The following is a 12,110-nucleotide window of genomic DNA, read 5'->3' as shown; positions in this document are numbered from 1 at the left end:
ACCATCTTTCAGAATAAACACTTTGTTCACCGAAAAGTTGAGAGTATTTACATTCAAACAAACACTTTACCGAAATCAAATTCCTCTTTAACTCAGGAACTATATATACATAATTCAAAATGATAAATTATTCTGTAAATTCAACTGGAGCCCTCCCACTGGCGCAACTGAGATGATGTGCTCGGTGCCTACTCGCATCGTTATCTCAACAGCCTCAAGTTTCCGCTAGGATCTAATCCTTTGAAAAGAAGAAAAAACAAGATTAGTGGCCCTAGAGTTTATAATCCAGGCAAAATCATCATTTTCCACTAAACAAGTTTCCAAAATTAGTAAATCACATTTATCTTGTTATGCCTTGGCCTTAGCCTTCTCCTTCTCCTTTAACCAGCGAGGATAGTTCCACTTCGAGCGCCCATCCTGGTTACAACCGACACTTGTCGCCTACCCACTGTGTGGCAGCTTGTGGGTTAGCCGGTGCCTTCCCTTTCCCCTTACCACCCTTCTTTTTCTTCCACTTAGTAGTGTTGGAAGTAGAAGGTGCAGACTTTATTCCGGAGGTCGAACTCCAATGGAACTTTTTAGATGATGAATCAACATTTTCCTCACCAACCTTTTTCTCCTTGCTTTTCAGTAAGGATTGGAATGTATGCAACTCATTAAGGAGAGTTGTAAGGGTATAATAAACTTTGTTCAGCACAACATTACTGTCAAAGTCTATACATTACTACTTTTAACACCAATTTTAGTTTTAGCAAAAATGTCCTATTGTACCCTAAGTGACATCTATTTTTCAATGGTGCCCCAGCGAGGCAGGACAAAAGTCACCAGTGGGGTAATCAAGTGCCTCTTCATTGAAATGAGACATTCTCAACCATTAAACAGAAACAACTCTTGTAACTGACTCTAACAGTCACCATTTTTCGGTCCAGAACTGTTAACCTTTAAAAATTTCGCGTAAGTCTAACCCCTCATTTTAGGCCCTAGAATTCTGCCCAATGTGCCCACCGTAGGGAAAAGTAGATTAGGAAAAGAGACTAAACGAACCTTATCCTATACAGGAGATGAGATAAAGAGTTGTGCAAAACTGCCATCCTTTAGGGGGACACTCCCAAGGTGTCTCAAGGCGATGCATAAAACATTATCCAACCGAATGAGAAAGACCGTGAAATATGTTATCACACGTCCCACTCCCACTTACTATGAATATTCTCTCAATTCACCTTAGTATTGACCTATTCAAATACCATACTTTAGGGGGACACTCCCAGGGTACCTTGAGGCCGAGGATAGATCTCATGGTGTGGACATTAGGGAGAAACGTGAAGAGGTTTAAGTGAAGTATCATATACCCCAAGTACCTTCCATTGAATGTTCTACCTAAGGATTCATTAACTTAGACAATCCGACTACTGATTTTATCCAAGTGTGAGTTTAATTTGCTAAAAAAACAACTCTTGCTTTTGATAATTAAACAAGTTCGAATCAAGTCCCATTAAACACTTTAATAGACTATCATCAAATTTGCATGCATGCATCAAATCTATCTAATTCACCTTTCCAGGTAGGTTCCCAGGTAGGAGTGTTCCGTTTCCATCAGCTTAAGTACTCCAGCCTAGACAGAACCCGTCTTAGACAAAAGGTCCCTTATAGATAGATTTGGTACATATTTAATCTTTTATTAGTCAATTTAATCCTATTAAACTGATTGAAAGATTAAACTTAGGTTTCTAATCTCATTAAAACCGTGATCTTATGTCTATCTCAGTTAAATTTTAAAACTCTTTTAAAACATGATTCAACCTAAGTTTGCATGCATGTCTTTCTTATTGATTTTAGTTCTAATTTCCATTATAACTCTTATAAAAGAAACAACCAAAATCATCCACATTACTAAGCTAGACTAGGTATTTATAACTCTTATAAATTAACCTATATATCATGCTTCATGCAATGTCCATTCATTACTATATATAACTCTTATATAAAATGTAATGAACGAAGCATACATGCTTCCATACACCTTTATACTATAATATTTATAATATAAAGATGATGCCTGAATATGCTTAATGCATGCATAAATATAACTCTTACATTATATGATGCATGAGCATGCTTTAAAGTAGATTAATCATGCAAACTACTATATCATGACTCTTACAATATAGAGATGATGCATGGTGAATGCATAACCTATGGTAGGATTTAAAACTATATGGTATACTATATGACATATAACTTAAACATACATCTCATGTACATTCACCAAAAATTAATGGACTGAGATGATTAGCCTAAAAAACGGGAAAGGAACACTAGATGAAACTCGGGCTTCAATGTCGGTTGAAAATAGCATTATCGGATGCGACCCTCGATTTAAAACCGACATTGAAGGCCTCCCATTTTTTTTTCAAATTTATCAAAATTTTCATTTCCCTCTCGCACGCGCGTGCCCTAAATTTCATCTCTCAGCTCTCTCACTTTACCAAAAGTACTGCGACCCTCGATCGGCCATTTGCCTACCCAAACAAACTTTCTCCTCTCTCAATAGCTGTTGTTCAGCTGTTTGCCTTCAGGTGGGGTTGTCTTCATCGTGTGGTCATCGGGCAGTCATCTAAAACGAGCTCGTCATCCAAGCTTCTCCATCGCAGGTATATTTGAACAACATTTTCGTTTGCCTTCAGGTGGGGTTTTCTTCCTCTGTCATTTGATAGTTGAATATTTGAACAACTTTTTATTTTTTCATCGAACCTAATAACCACCAAAAGAGTAGCTTGTCTTGTTGTATCCATTTGGGAAATTTTGGGTTTATCTTTAGAGTAGATTCATAAACTTTGAATTTTTAACCATTCAACCTCAGACTTCATTAGACGGTGCATTGTTACACAAACAACAGTGTCATGAATCACGATGAATGAAAGAAAGGCTGAACAAATGTTCTAAAAATAGTCGAACCAAGCAGACCAATGTGTTATCCATGTTTATGTTGCTTTCTTCAGGGCATTGGAGATTAACTGAACTCTCTCTCTCCTTGAAGAGTCCTTTCATCCTCTAAATTTCATAAACGTCCTTGAATCTCAATGGCATATACAACCTAGTAGTTGTTCTGTTACTCATCCACTATATATTCTGGAAACTTTCATGTGTTTACATTTATTTATAATTTACAAATGGTTTAATAACTCTTTATATCTGACCAATCCATCTTTTGATCCTCTATCTTGTTGTTATTCAAGTTGAGCAATATGGTTCATGTATAAGAAAATAAGAAATTAAGGCACTGATTATCCTGTACTTTAGTAAGGAACATTATTTTCGTTAATCTTTTGTAGCTTCGTGCAGTAAGCCTTTTTTCTCTTCCGTTGATCAAATTTATACGTAACGTGGTTAATGGTTCATGCTTGTCAACTCCATATGTTACCGTTTAGAGTCCTTACCTCCCATTGGCTTTAGCTTAGAATTCACTGTCAGTTGTTGTGTGGTGTTGAGTGAAGTTTTTCATTTGTTAGGAAGATTGCATTAGATGTGTTTTAAGAAGGTTGACAAGTGGAGAAAGTGCACCCAACACAAAAAGGACTTCATAACAACATTAATAACAAGGACAAGGTAATATTTATAAGATGCTTACCTTAAAAGTCTAGTTGTTCTAAATTTGTTCAAGATGCATATTTTACAATCATGGATAAGTCATGGATGAAAATGAATAGAATGTCAGCTGAGTATGGTTTAGGAGTCGAGATGTTTATTAAAAATGGTCTACAACATTCAAATATACCGAATGTCATGAGTTGTCCATGTTTGAAGTGTGTTAATGCAAAGATTCTAGATGTGAACAAAATAAGAGAACACTTATTTTTTAATGGTATAGATCAAAGTTATCAGACATGGATTTTTCATGGTGAATCATTACCGATTAAGAGGAACAATGAAAATGTGTCTACTAGTGAAAGAGACGAAGCTTATGAGGATGATGTTGATGTTGATGACACAATTGGAATGTTTGAGCCTGTATACAATAACTATTTTAGTGAAAAATCCGATAATTTTGAAGAATTATTAGATGATGCGAACAAACCATTGTACCCAAATTGTAAAACTTTTTCTAAAATATCTACATTGGTAAAGTTATATAATTTAAAAGCTAAATTTGGATGGAGCGATAAGAGTTTCACTGAGTTGTTGAAATTAATTCATGACATATTACCTAGTCCTAATGAAATTCCAACTTCTACTTATGAAGCAAAAAAGATTTTGGGTACTCTTGGAATGAAGTACGAGAAGATTCATGCATGTAGAAATGATTGTCGCTTGTTTAGAAAAGAACTCTCTAATACAAATGTATGCCCCATTTGTGGTACGTCAAGATGGAAGCTTCAAAAAAATTTAAACGAAAGGGCTAAAAATATCCCAGCAAAAGTCATGTGGTAATTGCCCCCAATTCCAAGATTTGAAAGAATATTTCGAAGTAAAGAGACAGCAAGTTTATTGACATGGCATGCTAAAAAAAAAGAAACAGATGGTTTATTAAAACATCCCAAAGATGCCCTATCGTGGAAAAAAATAGACAATTTGTGGCCAGAGTTTGGGTCAGAACCTAGAAATCTTCGTCTTGCTCTTTCGATAGATGGGGTAAATCCACATGGAGATCTGAGTAGTAGATATAGTTGTTGGCCAGTGATGTTAGTGACATACAATCTACCTCCATGGTTGTTCATGAAGCGGAAATTTTTTATGTTGACTGCACTAATATATCGTCCTAAAAAACTGAAAAATGACATAGGTGTTTATTTAGCTCCTTTAGTAGATGACTTGAAAAACCTTTGGAAAGATGGGGTAGAATGTTACAATGCATATGAAGAACACCGTTTCATTCTTAAAGCCATTTTATTATGGACCATTAATGATTTTCCAGCGTATGGTAACTTGTGTGGTTGTACGGTTAAAGGATATCATGCATGTCTAATTTGTGGAGAGAATACTTCATGCACTTATTTACCAAAAGAGAAGAGGATGGCATATCTCGGGCATCACAAGTTTCTACCCCGCCATCATCCATATAGGAAAAAAAAGAAAGCTTTTAATGGCGCACAAGAATTAGAATTTGGTCCAGAACCATTGAGTGGGGAAGAAATTCTTGCAGAAACAAGTAAGTATCAATATTCATTTGGTAAGAAAAGTATCAAAGAAAAGAACAGTGGAGATAACACTTCAACTTAATGGAAGAAAAAATCTATTATTTTCGAGTTAGAATATTTGAAGTATCTTTACGTGCGACATTGTTTAGACGTGATGCACATTGAAAAAAATGTATGTGCAAATCTTATTGGCACATTGCTTGATATTCCTGGTAAAACAAAAGATGGAATAAAGACTCGATTAGATTTGGTGGAATTGAACATTAGATCAGAGTTAGCCCCTCAAGTAGGAGAGAAAAAAGAATTTTTACCTCTCGCATGTTATACATTAACACGAGCTGAGAAATTGAACTTTTGTAAGGTACTATCAGAAATTAAAATACCTAAAGGTTATTCATCGAACATTCAAAGTTTAGTGTCGTTCACAGATTTGAAACTTTACGCACTTAAGTCGCATGACCATCACGTTCTTATGCAACCATTATTACCTGTAGCCATTCGTGATATTTTACCTAAACATGTAAGACTTGCAATTACTCACCTATGCTTCTTTTTTAATGTTATATGTTGCAAGGCGATCGATTCATCTCAGTTAAAGGGTATGCAAGAGGATATCGTTGTCACTCTATGCCTCTTAGAGAAGTATTTTCCTCCATCATTCTTCACAATTATGGTACACCTTGTAGTGCATCTCGTAAGAGAAGTTGAGTTTTGTGGACCTGTTTATTTGAGGTGGATGTATCCTTTTGAACGATACATGAAAGTGTTGAAAACTTATGTACGAAATAAAAATCAACCAGAAGGCTGTGTTGGAGAAAATTATATTATTGAAGAGACTATAGAGTTTTGTTTTGAATTCGTATTTGGTGTTAATTCTATTGGGCTAAACTCATCAACAAAGAAAGCGAATTCAAACATTGATAGAGCATTATCAACTGCTTCTTTTATCAGATCGAGTAAGGATGAGTTAGATCAAGCTCATCTTTATGTCCTTTAAAATGTAAATGATGTGCTTCCTTACGTCGAGTATGTAGATCTTCATCTTATTCTTGTTTTAGGTTACTTGATTATTCAATAATCTACTAACTTTGTCATTTATAATAGGCAACATATGGATATTTTGTCTAAGCTTAATTCTGGTAAAAATAAAAGTAGAAAGTGGTTTCAAGAAGAGCATAATCGTACATTCAGTTGGTGGTTGTCCACACGGGTAATCTCTAGAGACCTACTATTTGATGTATAATTAAATGTTAACTACTAAAATATTATGAATAATAACTTTTACTTTGTTTAGGTATCTTTGGGATGAATGTGGTCGTGATATTACGAAGAAGTTTTTTATAATTGATCAAGTAAGAATATCGCCACACGTTAAGTCTTAAGATGTCCAATCCAGAAATTTAGCCAATCAACTAGAATTGGCTAATTTAGACCAAATAGTCCTCATTCCATATAACACAGGGTAAGTAAATTGTGTTTATGTTGTGGCTAATCTGCATTATACACGTACTAATATTTCAAAATTGTTGCTTATTATAGTTATCATTGGATATTGATTGTAATCAATGTATAAGAAAATTGTGTTTGTGTTTTGGATTCTCTTCGAAGCAAGGTTCAAGAGGATTTTCATGGAGTTATAAATATGTAAGTGTAATTGAACTTTCTTAGCTCTTAATTGAAGTATTTATGTTTAACTAACGCCTTTAAACTATTTAATGGATTGAAAACATGGCAAGCCAAGCACGATCTCCAACACTATCGGTCTTCTCCAAAATAGAAACCGGTAAAGGTAAATTTGGATTCATTTTTTAACAATTTATGTTCATTCGACTTCTTTATAAAAATTTAACCATTGTTTTCAACTTTATATGTAGTGCCCTCGTCAATTAGATTCTGTAGGATGCGGGTACTTTGTGCAAAAATATATACAAGAAATAGTGCATAATCCTACTACTCCCATTACTAGCCTTGTACGTAAATTATTTATTTTTTATATAGTGCTAGCTTTAATTTAATAAATGGATGTAAGCTTATGTTGAGTTTATCTTTTTTTTTTCCTTTTTGTAGTTCAATACAAAAGATGCATATACACAAGAAGAGATTGACGTAATTCGGACCCAATGGACAAGTTTTGTTGGCCAATTTGTGTAAGGATGTAATTCTTGTTTTTTTTTGTCTCAATAGAATGTAAATGCTAGCTTAGAATGAATTTGTGGATAAATTCATAGGTGGAAGACATGATCTGTTTTTTATTGGAAGTTGTATTCTAGTATTGTGATTCTTGTTTATTCATGGAATTAGTATTAGATATTTGTGAATGAGAAAAATGATGACTTGGTGTAAATATTCTATGAAAGTCTGGTTCTGGTTGACTTGGTGTAAGTATTCTATGAAACTCTGATTCTGGTATTGTGATTCTTGTTTGTGGATAAATTCATAGGTGGAAGACATGATCTGTTTATCATTGAAAGCTGTATTTATGGTATTGTGATTCTGGTTTATTCATGGAACTAGTACTAGATATTTGTGAATGAGAGAAATGATGGCTTGGTGTAAGTATTCTATGAAAGTCTGGTTCTAGTTGGCTTGGTGTAAGTATTCTATGAAAGTCTGGTTCTGGTATTGTGATTATTGTTTATGGATAAATTCATAGGTGGAAGACATGATCTGTTTATTATTGGAAGCTGTATTCATGGTATTGTGATTCTGGTTTATTCATGGAATAGTACTACTTGATATTTGTGAATTAGAGAAATGATGGCTTTGGTGTAAGTATTCTATGAAAGTCTAATTTTGGTATTGTGATTCTTGTTTGTGGATAAATTCATAGGTGGAAGAATATTGATGGGCTCGCCATGCAATTTTTTTAATACTATTTAATATAAAACAATGACGAATATTTCCTGACCCAACACAAGACATATATTGTCATTTTTAACTTATTTGACCAAAAAAATTGATTCGGCAATGGAATTTTAGAAAAAGGGATAGATTCGGGCTTCAATGTCGGTTAACAATTAAAAAAAAGGCTTTAATGTCGGTTGCAACAAACATTAAAGACCTTTAATCACTAAAGACCTTTAATGTTCGTTGCAAGACTTTCAATATTGAGACTTTCAATGTCAGTTGCAACCGACATTGAAGGTTGCAATATTGGTGTTACTGAAGGCCTTTAATATCGGTTTAAAACCGACAATAAAGGTAGCCGACATTAAAGGACTTTAATAACACGACCTTTAATGTCAGTTGCCAACCGACATTAAAGGTCGAATTTCTTCTAGTGGAAAACTATTTATTACATAAACCATCGAGTAAACCGGTTCAAAATGACGAACCGAGGTCTTGAACTTGCCCGGGTGAAGCTTTGATATCTTATCGTGTAGCTTTTCCTTGTGATCATCTAGTAAAGTTGGTGGAGTAACCACAATCGTGTAGCAATGATTGAGTACCTTTGACTATGCAATGAAGCATGAAGGCCACCCGATCGTGCAATGCACCGAGAATAACACCTGCATAAATGATTGAGTAGACGACAACTATATGATGAAACATGATCATCTAGACGATTGAGGAGCAAGTGTCGAGTAAATCTTACCGAATGATCGAGTAGCCAGTGACTATACGATGAAGCATGCTGGTCTACACGATCATTTAGTGTGCGTGCCTACCATGCAACGAGTATCCCATAGTCAGCGATCGTTTACCCCCAACGTTTACATGATCGAGTAGCCAACGCAACATGACCGAGTAAACTCTTTACTTAATCGTGTAGTATCAGCCATACGATCGTTTAGTAAATGCTACACGATCAAGTTAGAACTTTTGTACTCAATTGTTTAGTCAAATCTAAACAATTGTTTAGCTTGGGCTACACAATCTGACCAACCTTTGGTTTTCTTCTTCCTCGAAGTACACTGCATCTACATGCCTTGAAGCTTCATCACGAGTGGCTCTTACAAACTCAAACTCTTTGAATACAGACTCGATAGCAAGTTAATATGCCCAAAAACACAGGGGACCTTACAAATTAACTTTTAAATGTAAAAGAAAGCAAGAAATAGAGGCAATCATCCCAGAAACTCCATTAATTTTCATCCACAAACATAATGTAGACATGCTTAAAACCCACCAAGAATGTAAATGCAATTCAATACATCAATGGATTTTTGGAAATAACAGAAAAAAAAAACCTAGCTATACAATTGAGGAATCTTATTCAAGAAAAACCAATGAGCAGAAGCAAGATCTTTCCATGCCCATTGTAAAAGAATAAATGCATTCACAAACATACAAGAACAATTATGTAGAGAAAATTAAAGCATGCTATCTCAACTTAAATACAAAGGGAATCGAGAGACATACCTTTGAAGAACTTTTCTTCAAGTATTCCTTCGATCTACACTGGTCAAATGTCCCAGCAAAGTCTCAATGATCACGAACGTAACGAACACCCAGAGTAATCACGAACTGTCTGATCCTCAAACGACAACCCTCAACTTTACCACTCGGTTACCTTGGTATTCACGAAGTGAGAATCCAGGAGATGTGGGCTCTGTGTGAATTTGGTAGAGGGAAGGAGGATTTATACGATCGAGCTACATGGTTGAGTAAGTGGGAGAAAGGTTTAGTCTATCGTATAGACAGTGGGTACTCGATCGTCCCGTAACGAGGAGCATCTGTCTAGAAAACTCTCGCTCTGGTCGCAATCGTCTAGCAAATTCTCGCTCAGTCGTTTAATCTCTCGAATGGGCTATCGTATAGCTTTCTTTTGCTCGATCGATTAGTAGTCCGATAATGCAATCAACTTAAAAAATCGAAAACTCTTTTCATTTTATTCTTCAGTTATTAAAACTAAAAATAACCTCCCACTTGCACGGTTAATGGAGAAAAGAAATAAACAACCAAAACAATTATCTCATAATTGTTTTATTCTAAATAAATATTATAACTAACTTATCATATTATATTTATAACCTATAGTTTTAATATCACATCATATGTAATATTTAAACCATAGTTCTTTTCTCCTTTATTTAATATAAATCATATTTATATCCATTCCTCCAATTAATGTATCTAATACATCAAGTCAATTATATCACAGACAATTGAACAAATTTAATTATATCATATATAATCAAATTTCCTTTTGTTAATTTGAACACTTCAAACTAACCCTCAAACTAACCCAAAAACTGATTCTCAAATTGAATCCGTTGAGCTGGGGACCTTATGGACGTGTAGCTTGAAGCTCCAACGGTACATGAATAACTGACTAAACTCTTTAATCACGATATCGGCCATCCGTTAACTGTCAGACACTCCACTAAAGACCGACAGTTGCATTCTTCACACTACAAATATATTTTTGCATCCATTGGATATAACCAATCAACAGTATGATAACCCTTCACAGATCGCTCGTAAGTACAGTTGGGTCAATTTACCGTTTGCCCCTATAGTTATATCTAACTTCTTAAGTACCACTAATTCCTCTAATAAACAATACATCATAGTCCTATTATGAGTGAACACTTCTCGGGCCATGCGAAAGTGTGTGGCGCCACATCATTCAAGCCTTAGAATTAGCCCTCAAGGGAGCGATCTATCTACTTACTCCTGTTTCAGGGAATGAGTGAATTTCGTCTTTTGTAGCTGAGTTCCCAACTCCCCAATCAGACGAATCCTCAAAGTGGTAGGTTTGAGTCGGTAATCTGGCCACTCGCACCCATACAAATCAAAGAACGGCGTTCATAGGCAGGAGTTCCCAATTCACTCCGGATTAAGGTCATGTGACCTATGGTCATCCTAGTGAAATGAAAGTCTCTATCATGAACGACGTTATATAATGAGACTAAACATTTTGTGGTCAAGTCTTATACAAACTCCTTTATATAGGATACCCCCGCCCACATGTCTCCACAAGAATGCTCAGGATCAGACCATCTGTAGCACTTTACAACACTTGTAACATCTACAAAGCGGGTCGTATCCGTAGTTATCTATAATGATGAAGTCAACTCTACAAGTGGTTATATTTTTTTTACAAAAGAGGAACAATATTATGAAAGTCTGCAAAACAGACTTGCATAGCTATATCCACTATGAAATCAGAAGTTATTGCTCTAGAACTAGTAGGATAGGAGGCTGAATGGCTTAGAAGCCTACTAGAGGATGGGTAGAATGCCAAGACAGAGCATAGTTCAAGTAGCCAAAGCTAAATCTAATCCTACAAAAAGAAGAAAGGAAAGGCACAACCCTCCGAAGATAGTCATGGAAACAAGTAGAGAATGGGTAGAATGCCTAGACAGAGCACTGTTTGGTGAGCCTTTTTTCATATAATTAGGCCTTAAAGTTAGATTTGATACTAAAAGAAAACATAATATTTATGTAAGCCTAAGTTGATTCCATCTTCCACTTTGCACCGTCTTGCAAGATTTGGTAAGATTTAGAGAAGTCACAAGAAAAACATTATAAAGTTAAAGGTGAAATTAATTAATACCTGTTATTGCGATACGATTGACTAATTTTATTATACGTTAAATTTAGACAACATATCTTTGCATTATGTGTTGCTTTGTGTTAAGTATCTTGTGCTATCTCCTTGCTGATTCTGCATGATTTTTTCTTTATAAGTTGGAATGTGTTCTTTTTCTTTTCTTTTTCTTTTCCCAATTTTTTTTTATTTACTTTTCTTTTTCTTTTTTTTTTATTTTCTTTATTGTTGTTGTAGATAATATTTAATTTCCTTGGAAGGTTCTTTAAGATTGTTCTGATGAACTATATGTTGTGCTTATTGGTTTCTGTTTAGGATTAACCCATTCGAATTAGAAGAGTGTGCGTATTAAGGGTTTTGAGTTTAGAGATTCCATGTCTAAAAGAATTTTTTGCACTGTTATTGAGCATTATATACTTTTCCGTTAAGGGTATTATCGACAGTCAATTAGACTAGATTGAATTGTTGTTGAGTATAGT

The 12,110-nt window shown here is 34.9% G+C and overlaps 1 protein-coding gene across 1 annotated transcript; it reads left to right on the top strand.

Annotated features, from left to right (window-relative positions):
- Window positions 1-5,289: 5,289 nt before the first annotated feature.
- Window positions 5,290-6,132, top strand: LOC150031011 (uncharacterized). Its single transcript, XM_090309358.1, has one exon. The coding sequence runs from the start codon at window positions 5,290-5,292 to the stop codon at window positions 6,130-6,132; it is 843 nt and encodes a 280-aa protein (XP_090165484.1).
- Window positions 6,133-12,110: the final 5,978 nt, after the last annotated feature.

Source organism: Benincasa hispida, unplaced genomic scaffold (assembly GCF_027475165.1).
Source record: "Benincasa hispida cultivar pf3 unplaced genomic scaffold, pf3_genome.v1.1 HicScf1527, whole genome shotgun sequence".
NCBI classification, from domain to species: Eukaryota; Viridiplantae; Streptophyta; class Magnoliopsida; order Cucurbitales; family Cucurbitaceae; genus Benincasa; species Benincasa hispida.
Note: the sequence above shows the minus strand (reverse complement) of the source record. Positions and strands in the feature narration are given on the sequence as shown.